Here is a 12881-nt window from a genome sequence, read left to right as displayed (position 1 = left end):
ACTCAACAGTGGAGTACTGGTTTCCAGTGAACTGGCTGCCTGTAGTTCCAAGAAATATTGGTTTGTGGAGTCAGACTGCAGAGATGGCTTTGCCTCAAGGGGAATAGATGGCTGAACCAGAGGAGGAAGCTCTTTGGCAATACAGGTAGGATCTGAATCCACATGTGATGGCAATGGAATATGCTCTGCTTCCAATGATGCATCTGTGTCTGTGCCCTGCAACAACCCCATGTCTCCTTCATCACTCAGAGACAATACTCCTTGCCCAGTATCGTCCTCTGAAACAGAAGGTGCAGCCCCAATTGTTTCAGAATCTTGGGGTTCTAGAATATTGTCATGAATATTATTGTTTTCCATTTCAGTTGTTAGCTTAGTATCATCTATCAGAGTCTCTGAGTCTGACTTTGCACTAACTGCAGTCATTGTGCAGTCACTGAGAGTAGCTTCTGAATTGAGTGCTGGAGAGGAAACTTCTCTCCACAAATTTTCTGGAGGTACTGATCCTACAGTATCTCTGCAACAACCATTTTGAGGCCATGCAGTAGCCGGGATAGGTGATTCTTGTTTGTATGCCTCTGGTTTGGGACTTTTAAAAATTCCAAGTAATTCACTTTTGAGGGACTGAGATGATGCACCAGAAGAAAGAGAGAAAAAGGAGTTTTTCTTTGGCAGTTTATGAGGGGAGAAAAGTCCAGAGAAAGTTTTAGGAGGTTCAATTAAGCACCCGGAGAAAGATTTCACTTTTGTCACAAACCCTGAAAGCACCTCTACTGAAGAGCCCAACACTGACTTGTCCTCTTCTTTATCTACCTCTGGGCTCTGGAGATGCCTTGTACACCCTGGCTCCACAGAGGGAGAGGTTGGCTCCAAGATCTGTGTTAAGACTTCACCAGGGGCCTTTTCTAATGGCAAGTTTAAGGGGTCACTAGTAAATCTTTCATTTTGGTGGTGGTTAGTACAAGTGTCTGAATTGTTGAGCTTTTCAGTTGAATGGTTATCATGCGAAAAAGACTGTGCCAATGAGCCACTAGAGAAGGCTTCTGGTATGAAAGGTTCTTCATAAGGAGCTATTCCAGTAGTCTCTAGACCAATGAGCAGTGTTTCAGTCTGTGCCTGAAATTCTGGTGAATGAGGAACAATGTCATTCTGCAACTGATTCATCTGGAAATCTGCTAAAGATGTCCCTAGTCCGTTACTAGGATCTAGTTTTCTCTGATAGTCCTTCTCTCCCTTGAGCTCATCTGTAAGGTAAGTAACCTCAATGCTGTTGCTAATGGAAACACAAGGAGCCGTTTGCTGTTCATGAACTACCTCCTGGACTATGCTATCTCCAGTGCTACTGGAACTTTCTCTAGTCATTGTGCCACCCATGTCTACAAAAACACCTGACTTCTTACAGGGCTGGGAAGTCACTGGAGCAACAGTTGAAAGGCTGTGTTTTTCCCCAGGAATCTGCTGCTTTCCATCCAAAAACGGTAAGCTGAAGAAACTAAAAGAGTTATTATGAGAGGCATCCTTCTTGTTGCTTGAGTTAGTAGTGGAAAAAAAGGAAGGAAGTGTAAATAGCCCTTCTGCTTGAGATTTGGTTCTCAGAGGAGTAGCAGAGGCCCGGTTCTCAGATTTTTCAGATCCAGTCAGGAAAGAAAATATACTCTTTCTGGTGGGCAACTCTGGTTGAGATGGAGAAGTTGTGGGAGTTGAAAAACTCCAATGCTGGTCAGAAAAATGATCTTGTTCCTTTGAATTTCTTGGGCTTGGAATATCAAAAGATAATTTGTTGCTTCTTAAAACTTCTGTCACTGTAGACACATCACTAGTTTCTATTGAAGAATCTCTGGAAGACTCTTCAAGACAGTTTGCTGAGAAAGACTGATTTGGTGATTGCTGGATTAGGTGGTCTCTGGAAGGCACCTCTTTTTCAGTCAAATTATTACCCTGTATATCCCTAGTCAATGGTTCTTTTAGCCCACTGTCATCAATAGTCATCTGCTTGTTCAGACTCCTAACTCGAACCTTCCTTTTAGAGGCAACTGGTATAGCAGAAATTGGCTGTGCAGGATTAGGACTTGATTTGACTTCATCCTTATTAACCAATGAAGAAACAAACATATTTTCATTTGTCTGTATAGAAGATGCATTGGTTTTAAATAAATCCCCAAGGGTACCAAAAAAATTTGAAACACGAGGAGATTCATTCTTTTGTTGAGAAGGTATCTTTCTATTTTTATCACCATTCTTTTCTAAATTTGGTGGTCCTTCTTTTTTCACCTGGGTTTTAAAGAGGTTCAAAAATCCAGATGCCTGTTTTCCATTCGATACTGTACTTACTGAAGAGTCTTCTCCCCGAACAAAGAGTTTCAATGCACTTTTAAATAATGTTCTCTCAGACTCTTTGGAAGACTGGTCCTGAGGAATCTCACAGTTCTTGGGTTCATCCCTACTAAACTGTGATTCAAGAGGAATTGAAATAGAGTCAACTATAATAATTTCATTATCTTCTATATGTGATTTAGCCTGAGGAGTTGTTTGGCTTACCTGTGCAGCAGATTTTAACAAACTTTGTTTTTTCTCATGAAAACTTTCACTTAAAGGGAATTCTTGCTTCATAGTTTTAGTAAATTCTGGTTGCTGAACGTTGGATACTTTTTGTCTTTCTAAATCTTTCTTGAAAAGATTTTCTTCATCTTGGAAGTTACTCTCTAATCGTTTATTCAAGATTAACGACCGAAGACCATCATTTGTGAGCTCTGCTAAGTCTGACTGCTGATCTGTTTTCTTCATGACCAAAGACTCTAAGGATTCATTCTCATCAAAATACAAAGTATTTCCAACTAAAGCAGAAAATAATGAAGCCACTTCATTCAATGATGACATTTCTCCTGTTTGCTGTGGACTGCAAGTCATATTTTCAGGATGAACCAAAGAGGTAGCTTCCTCAGAAGACTGAACCCAGTGTAAACTAGAAGGGTAAACTGATGAATCCTTTGCTAGAGACTGGTTCTTATTTCCTTCTATAAAGTGGTTTTTATTTAAGTCATGATGTATAATAGTTCGGGGCTGATTTCTGAGATCCAATATATATTCAAAGTCTTCATAACCACACACCCTTTCTTCAAAAGATCCAAAATTTCCATTAAATTTCTGAAGATTATAGCCAGAAAAATCTAATGGTTGATCCTTTTGGCCACAACTTGACTCTTCGAGTACTTGTGAAAAGGTTCCTAAATTTAGATACACTGGTCCCTTACTTCTTGGCAAAACTACAGATAAATCAAGAGGGTCATCAACTGGTTCCTCTTTAACACACCAGAATAATTCATCTTCCTTAAAACTATAGGCAGAAATAATGCTGTCATCCAACATAATACTTGATAGATCATTTGTCTGTAAGCCACAATTCAAATACTCTTGATAAGAACAATCAGGTATAAATAAATATGCATATTGCCCAGTAGAATCAGTGAGGACGTAATACATATACTGACCATCATGGAACATATAATATCCATAATTTCCATCTTCTGATGGCCACCACACTCCACTTTGAAGACATGATAACCATTCCTGGTATTCATAACCAACACTTGTAAAAATAAAATTTTCATCCATTCTTAATAATTCTTGATCAACTATGGAACATGTAGTCTTCTCATAACCTGAAGAACAACTTAAGTCAATGGGCAATTCTTCCAGTGAATTCTTAGTCTCAATAACTGGAAAATAAGAATTTCCATAAAATGAGTACGCTGCCCACATGTCCCTTCTTAATAAGTTATCTTCATTAAATGCTAACTGGTCCAATGATTCATATGGTAAGTCATGCCAAATGACACTGTTTGGATTTGTTTTCCCCTCCAAGACATTTGCATTTTGATCCTTCTGGCAAAAATTTATTGCTGAATTTTCTGAGTCAGGCCACAAGAAAACATCACCTGATGGGTATGTATTTTGATTCAACATATAATAAACTGGCTGAAGTTTTCTGGAATTTTTGGAGAAATCTTTTATATCAGAGTCCCATTCATAACAGAAAGGATTATTAAACTCTTCAAAAGCCTGATAGTGGTTTGATAAATTAAGAATGTTAGTATTTAATATAGGTAGATATAACTTATTTGAATTTTCATGTATTTTCGCCTTAAGAACATGGTGTGGTGTCAGCCTCTCAGGCAAGGATTTCTCTAAGAGGCCCTGTTCAGTGCTTGGAGCACAGTGAAATACCCTGTTCTCAGAAGAGGGGCAATTCTTTTCTTTTTGCTGGTTCTTCCATGAAGAAGGGCAATGGTTGTTATCAACCCAAGCATCAGATAATGGTATGTTTTCTTTAGGTAAGGATAAAGAGCTTTTTAAGAATCCACATATTTCTTCTTTTTCAACATGGTTCTTCTGATTTCCAAAAGTCACACATGAAGTAACAGGGATCTCATCCAAGGATAAATGTTTATTTTCATTCAAACTTTTTATGTTGCCTAAGGACATGGACTTTGCTTCATTTGGTTTACAATCAGTCACACTGTTATTGGATATCAGGTTAAATATTCCTGAGAGTAAGCCTGGGGTATTATTCTTATGATGAGAATCATCACTCTTCAAATCTAATTCTTGTCGACTAGACAAATTTTCAAGAGAAGAAAACCTGTTAAACAGACCAGAAAGGAGGCCTCCTTGGGTTCTTTTCTTGGAAGCTTTATCTACAAGTCTGTCTTCATTAATTTCATTAACCACGGTGGATTTTGAAATGACAGAAGTAGATGCTAATGAACAGTCTGATACTGTTAAAGATGTCATTTGTGTAAGAGTCTTACTTAATTCTAAAGAATCTGAAGGAATATATTCTTTGGACACAGCTCCAAGGACGGCTGAGGTATCTATCAGACAGTTATCTACTGCTGCATGGTCACTTGAATTTAATCTCTCTATATTCCCAAATTCCCCAAAATCATTATTAATAATTGGAACTGAATTAGACTTTATTTTATTAAGTGTGTCATCTTCAGGACAATTTATTTGGTCATTTTTATTAAATGCTTCTGTATCATCAAATTTCCCTAAATTATTACAAATATTTGGAACTGAACTAGATTTTATTAAACTAAGTTTGGCATTTTCATGGCAGTTTCTTTGGATCTCTTCATCAATGGTTACTGCTGAGTCAGGAAAACTCTGGTCACTGACAGTGATACGGTTGTCAGTGAAAGGAAATTTAAACAAAGGAAAAATGCTTCCTTTCTCCCTTAAATCCTGCTGCTTTTCAGAATGACTAAGAACGCTGAAAAATGGAACATGTAGTTTTCCACTAAAGGAAAAAGAATGTCCATCTTTCTTAGGGTCCCTCTCCCATCCACCCTCCTCCAACTGGTGAATTTTCATAGATTCTGATGAAGTTTCCTTTGAACAGGTCTCAGGTGCAGTGAGCAAAAACTGGCTAAATGATTTTCTGAGTGGCTCGAGAAAATCATCATCACTAGTAACTTTGTCCCCCTCTAATGGCTTTGAAGAAGGCTCTTTATTTGCAATTCTACTGCCAGTTATATAAAGTTGTCCTGGAGTGTCTTTAGCACATATTTTTGATTGATTTGGTAACAGAGACAAATCTGTACACGGTTTTCTTTCCAAAAGACTTTCAATATCATCTTTTTTATTTGCAGAACTGCCTAAGTTTGAAGGTTCATTGGCCACTTGGGAAGACAACAACAAATCCTCACTTGAGGGCATCTGGGTTGAGCTTGCAGTTTTTCCCTCATTCTTATCTAAAGTGATGATACTACTGTTATTGCCAGGAGTGTTTTCCCTTTGATTTGACTCTGATCCACACCCAACAAAGTTTTCCTTTCTTGTTGGCTTGTTCTGGGCATCATCTTTTTTGGCTTCATCCTTTTCTGAAAAGATCTTTAATGGATTTAGCATGCTAAAAACAGACTTTATAACTGAACTCTGACTCTGTGGAGTGGAGTCCCTTCCAATAGTCTCTGTTACATCCTGAAAGCTTAAATTTCCAGTTTTACTACCTGTGTGCTCATTTTCAGAAGTTTTGTCATTTCTGCCAAAATCCTTATTATCAATTGCTTGAGAGGATAATGGAAATTGCATGGAAAGATCCTTCCCCAATACTGACTTGGCTCTGGGTTTAGATCCCGAATTAACCGTCTCTATTTGATTAAGAGTTCCTGTTTTCTCTGGAACTAAAGAAACCAGCTTTTCCACGGAGGTTGTTAGATGCTTTGTGCCTGAACCCACTTTTTCTGTGAGTGAACTGAACAAAGAACCAACAGCACATTTCACTCCATTCAGCTCAGGGAAAGAGACAGCCTTGTCCTTGTCATTCTTGACAATGGATGAAGGTGGTATTTGATCCCCAGGCATTTTCTGTTCTCCATTATCAACAGTACTGTTGTGTTTAACCGATTTTTTAGTTTCTGAAAAGGAACCAAATGTATTAATCTCCTCTTCCTTCTCTGCTAAATATTCTGACACTGTTTCTACCAAACACTGAAGCTCACCCATTGTATCAACATAGTCCTTCTTGGGTTCCTCAAGAGAGGAAGGGGTCATCTCTTCCAGGGGGCACCCAGACAGATCTCTAAGTGTGTTTGCATCACAATTTACCTCCAGTAATGAGAATACTGGACTTGTTACATGATATTCTTCAGGTAAGTCTCTAATATGATGGATATTGGATGGATGACTTGTTGGTGACAGTAAACCTTCCTGTTTATCAGTAAGAGGAGAACTCAGAAGTTCATCAGAAGTACTGCTAGTAGAATCTTCAAGAATATCTAATGGAGTGAAATTAGTGGCATGCTGGTTTAAGCCAGATGACTTCCCACAATTCTTAAAACAACCAGAAAGATCATAATCATGATTTTGCAACTTAGTGGTCCATATGCCACTCTTAACCACAAAACCATTTTTGTAAGGGTGCAAAATTGGGTAATTTTGTTTCTTCTTTTCAATGTGGCAAATGTTACAATTTTCAGTGTTAGGATATGTACTTTGGAAGTCAGTGTTAGCTCCTAATCTATCACCATACTGTCTTCTTTCACTGTCTCCAAAATGATGGTGTAAGGGCTTGTTTTTCTTTCTCTTATCTATTGTATCATATTTCTGAGGATATCTGAAGAACACGGATGTTTCAAACTTAAGGTCAGAATTAAAGGCAGTAGAATATTCAGTTTCTTGACCCGGAAATGGTATCTTTTTCCAATTCTTGTACTTCAGTTGTTCTTGTTGGCTATAACATTTATCAGTTTTTGAAAGAGTTCTAATTTCTTTTACTTCTGCTTCCTTTAAGTTTATGTTACTGCTTTCCAGAAACTCTTGTGGTATTTTCCCCTCTATTTCCTCATATATACTTTCTTGCTCTTCATAGTCAACATCAGAGAAAGCTGAAATAATCCTAATTTTGTCATTTTTGGCCTGCAAACCTTGTCTGATGTAAAGGGATAAAATCGGAGGAAGAATAAGGCAAAGAAAAGAGAAGAAACAGGGAAAAGGAAGAAACAAAGTATAAAATTTAGTGCATATTCAATGAGAAAACTAAAATAAAAAGTCAATATGATAAAAACCATTCAGACTGAAAATACATGATAAATTTGTATGTTCTTAACTCAGTATTAAAGCAATTTAGTCAGTTTTTCCACATCAAAAAAAGAACGGCTATAGTAATAACCATAGCTACTTGCTACTATGAGCTTTTTATGATCCTTTTATTTTCTAAGAAAGATAGAAACAAATGAACATGTTTCCTCAGTATTAAGGTTACTTAAAAATCATGTAATTTTGGGGGTGCCTCTCTGAGTCTGTAGGTTAAGCATCTGCCTTCAGCTCAGGTTATGATCCCAGGACCTTGGGACTGAGCCCTGTTTCAGGCTCCCCGCTCAGTGGGGAGTCTACTTCTCCATCTCCATCTGCTCCTCCCAACCTCATGGTCTGTCTTGCTCACGTGCTCTCTTCCAAATCAATCAATCAATAAATAAGTAAATAATCGTAATTTTTTTCTCTGCTAGATATGAAAAAATATTCACTCTTTAACCTCATTTCATATACTGATAGAGTAAAATCAAATTTATATGGGATCAATTAAAAAATTTTAGCAAAAATTTGGCACTCTAAAGTGTATCACTAATACTCCTCTAAGTATTATTAATAGGAAATAAACAAAATAACAATAGGGTAATAATTGGGTAAAATGCAGTGCTTTGGAAGAGTATGTTGTCATTTAGGTTGATGTGACACTATTACTGCTGGCCTACACATCTGAGGTTTACAAATACAGAGGGGAAAAGAGAGTCAAAAGTAGTGGGTTTTTAGCAATGTTTTTTTTTCCTTAAAGTAAAACAATATAAACAACTAAAATCAAATAAGTAAAAAATACAAATATTCAGCTAATAAACCAGCAAGAAGTAAAGACCAACTACAGTAGGCTTCCTGGCATGTTTCTTTTTTAGAATCAGATTATAAAGAGTAAAAATTCTATGTGATGGTTGATATATGAAAAAATTCACTGAAAATATTTTCAGAGGTGATAGTAAACTGAGATAGGATGTTGTCTAGCAGGTAGGCAACCATCTGAGGGTCAGGATAAATATTCACCAGTTTGGTAAAATGAGCAAAAAGAAATATGTTATGGTATGGTGAATTTTAGCAACCAAAAGTATAAGCTAAACTGGAATGGTTTTTAAAATATTAACCTCCAACCAATAATTGATTCAAGCAAGGATCATCAATGGATGCTAAATTAATGGGTAAAAAGTTGGGGAAATAGAATAACGACACAATCTAAGAGAGAATGAAATAAAAGTAAATGTGCCAGAATGTTAACACAATTGATGAATCTAGGCAACATGAATACAGGTGTTAATGTAGTATTTTCCCAAATTTTGTCTGAATTATTTTTTAAAGTGGGGGGGGAGACAAACATATGCATATGTTTGGTTTTATACTCCTAAATTATGTGATAGTAGTGTATGGAAGGGTACAAAAGAAACAAACAAGGGTGGTGTGAGAGCTAGGAGATAGGAAGGGGACAGAATAGAGGAGGACAGGTACGGGTGGGAGATTCTTCACTGCATCTGTATTGTACCTTAACATTTTTTTTAACCATATCAATGTTTTATATATTTAAATTTTTTTTAAAGTTCCAGCATAAGTACTGAATCTGCTATTAAGAGATCATCTGAAGTTCCCAGGGAAACATTTAGGTAGGAAGGATTATCCAAAAATTTAACATCTGTGATTTTCTTTCTTTAATCGTGGTGAAGAGTGTATCAGAATCACTAGGCTGGGCAGAGGCATGAGTTGATTTTTTTCAGTCATCCACCCCAAGTTAGGCTGCTCTCACTAGTTGAGAATCACTGATCATAAAGAGAATAGTAATGACAGAAATGTCTAAATGTGAATGTACAGAAGACAAAAAAGAAGACTGAGAATCTATATAAAATGGCTGTGGCTTGGTCTATCATTCTGTTATACTCCCACTACCACCTCAGGTTAAAGCATCCAAATACTGTCAGTTGCATCTTGGAAACTACATTCCAGGGAGAGAAGTGCTTTGTTTCCAATACCCACCTGAGGGCTCGCCGCTCTGGATAATCAAGATCGTAACTTTGCATAGAGTCATTGTAGGAATCCCGGGAATTGCCCTGAAGTAGCAGCTGTTGCGGCAATCGCACTGGCACGGGGAACTGATGCACAGAAGCGTTGGGCTGGGAAGTCGTATGGTAAGGAGGTGGGATGCTATTGCTGGTCTCGCTGCGATAGTCACTATCTCGGTCATCAACAGCACTATCAGGATCTTCAAAAGCTGTAGAATAAGCACAGTCACTCAAAGCATCCCAGCTTTATTAGCTTTTTAGAATTTTTTCTGCTTCTCACTTAAGTAGCCACAAGCCTAGACCTTGAGAACAAGAGCAAGCTGAGCTGCACGTGAGCCAAGTGACGGCAAACCCATGTGCAGAACTGTTTCGGTTAAAACTCGTAAGTTTCTTTCCTTATTAAATAAGACAAGATCCTTGCTTTCATTTTAGTGTTGATTCTCAGATAAGTTCCAAATTGTATTTTCCCAATGCAGAACTCTCTGGAATTCTGATTCTCTAGCTATCATAACTCTAGTGAAAATCAACTTTTAAATGTCATAGATTCTATTCCTCTATTGTTATCAAAACGGGCAGAAAAGAAATTTTCATTTAGAGTTCACCTGCTGTTTTTAGACTTAAAAAAATACATAGCTGAACCCAGTAAGCAGGTCCAACACCAGAAGGTGGTGAAATAATCAGGAAGGACAAACCCAAGGCTCTAAAGAACCAAAAGTTCTGGATACAACTAAGAACAGTAGCAGTCTTTTACATACTATGCCAAACTTTATTTTATTCGTATTTTTAAGTAAGCTCTAAACCCATTGTGGGCTGGAACTCATGACCCCAAGATCAAGAGTCACAAGTTCCACTGCCAGAGCCAGCCAGGCCCCCCAAAACAGTAATAGTCTTACTGTCTGGCTGCAACAACAGGTTTTTCTAACAATTACTACCAAGTACCTCCACCCTGGGGCTCAGCATTTCCACCCAAAATCTGGGGCTAAAGAAGAAAAGGAAAACATAAGCACTATCAATGGGATCTTGCTGACAATCCAGCCAAGTTTATCTAACAACAGTGACTATAATTTCATAGAATTATTTCTGTTCTTCAGGCCAGCACCTGACTGGATAGTTTTATTCTTGATGTTAACTAAAATGACTACAGTTACAAATCCTGCTACAAACACAAATAAAAATATTTAACACAGTACTTGGAAAGGGAGCTCAACCTAATAGTGCTTCATGGTTTATTTTATAGAGAAGCCATTTCTGACACCAACTCCGTATGTGTATAATTAAGAAGGTCCCAGATGTCCTGTCTTGCCAATTTCCTATTTGGCACAGTGAGGAAAAGGAACATTCATTATCCCAAAATGGAGATACTTTTAGCAGATGATGAACTACTCATATTAGCAATTTTTAAAAAAATTCTTGATAGTTATGTAGGCAGTAAGAGCTTTCTGAAGACTGTAAGATTGGGCCTTCACAATCACTCAAGCAGGAGATAAGAACCTGCATCCATGCCATGGAAATGTAAAAGAACGGATGAACTAGAAAAAGAAATCCAGACAAATGATAAAATGTGGGGACAAATGGAAGGTAACAACGACATGACACCTTGGCTTGCACATCAGACTACCTGGTAGATAATAATTCCACTAAAAGAGACAAGAGGGTGCAAACATGTGGGTTTTACAAACAACAAAGAATATTTGAACACCAGATTCCAGACAACACCATGGATACAGAAGGAGTACAGGTAGAAGATCTCATGAACTTTTCCCTTTTGAGTTTAAGGCAACATGTGAACATAAAACAAGGAGAGTAACCAGAACCTAAGGAGAAAAAAAAATCAGTATGAGAAAGAGGCTAGGGGTTCCTGGGTGGCTCAGTCAGTTAAGAGTCTTCCTTTGGCTCAGGTCATGATCCCAGGTCCTGGGATCAAGCCCTGCATCAGGCTCCGTGCCCAGCAGGGAGTCATCTTCTCCCTTGCTCCTCCCTTTGCTTGGGCTCTCTCTCTCTCTGAAATAAATAAATAAAAGCTTAAAAAAACAAAAGATACATAAGAGTATAAAAAAAAAAAAGGAAGAGGCTAACCTTCAAGTGGTCAGGAAGGGTACTAGTCAAAAATTAGGGGATGCAAAGCATTCTGCTCAGAAAGCACTCTCAACACATATTAGGAAAAAAAAAAAAGACTTCAGGGGCATTGGTTTTTATCTTGATGCATTTGTCATTCTGAACACTAGAAAGAAAGGATCAACGGACAAAAACCAATATGTCTTTCAGACTTAATTCTTTCTGAACCCACAGGAGTCAGTGGAAGAAGTAAGATGGATTTTTCATGCATACAGATGAGACAGCAGAGGCAACAAGGGAGACAAAACCAAAAGTCTACTTAAACACCACAAAAGTATCAACATATAACCCAGAAAACCAAAGAGGGAGCAGCGATGGACAATCCCACTCATTATAAGGCCAGGAGAGAGTAGCTCAATCAGAGTTAGGAGCCCACGATCCAGAGCCAGAAACTATGTTGGACAGACCCTTGGTTTTTCACTGTGTCTGACCTATTACTCCTAATTAATGCTCTGCTTATTTATTTTACTAGGCTAAGGGGAAGAATACTCCCAAACTTTCCTAAAAGCTGACATTTCTATACTAAAAAATAGAGGGCAAATATAAAAAAAACAAAGTGTTCATGGAAAGAATAGGTTAGGAGTAGAAGAGAATATGAAAAGTAGGAGAGGGGATGCCTGGGTGGCTCAGTCAGTTCAGCAGCTGCCTTTGGCTCCGGTCGTGATCCCCGAGTCTGGGATCAAGTCCCGCATGGGCTCCTTGCTCGGCAGGGAGCCTGCTTCTCTCTCTGCCTCTGCTTGCTTGTGTTCTTCCTCTCTCTGACAAATAAATAAATAAAATCTTAAAAAAAAAAAAAAAAGAAAAGTAGGAGGGTACAGGAAAAAGGAAATACAAAGAAGTGAGGTGAGACAAAGACGAGAAACAGAAAAAAGGCTGATGAGGGCAAAGACCAGATTTTTCTCCCCTGAAACCATCCCTGATCTCCCTAGAAAGAAAACCTCCTGGAACCACCAAGGCTGATTACAGACTAAGAAGGGATATTAAGAAAAACGTTTGAGGGGCACCTGGGTGGCTCAGTAGGTTAAAGCCTCTGCCTTCGGCTCAGGTCCTGGGATCCAGCCGCGTATCGCATCGGGCTCTCTGCTCGGCAGGGAGCCTGCTTCCCGCCACCCCCCCCACCCCCCCACCCCCGCCTGCCTCTCTGCCTACTTGTGATCTCTGTCTGTCAAATAA

At 38.3% G+C, this 12881-nt stretch overlaps 1 protein-coding gene across 1 annotated transcript in view; it reads right to left on the bottom strand.

Moving 5' to 3' along the window:
• Nucleotides 1–12881, bottom strand: part of LOC111145919 (unc-13 homolog B) — a 213794-nt gene that overhangs the window by 92181 nt on the left and 108732 nt on the right. The window contains exon 8 of the mRNA XM_022501228.1: nt 9568–9802. Within this exon, the coding sequence (XP_022356936.1) occupies nt 9568–9802 (235 nt within the window). The remainder of the gene's footprint in view (nt 1–9567; nt 9803–12881) is intronic.

The sequence above is a fragment of the Enhydra lutris genome, unplaced genomic scaffold (assembly GCF_002288905.1).
Source record: "Enhydra lutris kenyoni isolate GAN:26980312 unplaced genomic scaffold, ASM228890v2 scaffoldscaffold13, whole genome shotgun sequence".
Lineage (NCBI taxonomy): Eukaryota > Metazoa > Chordata > Mammalia > Carnivora > Mustelidae > Enhydra > Enhydra lutris.
Note: the sequence above shows the minus strand (reverse complement) of the source record. Positions and strands in the feature narration are given on the sequence as shown.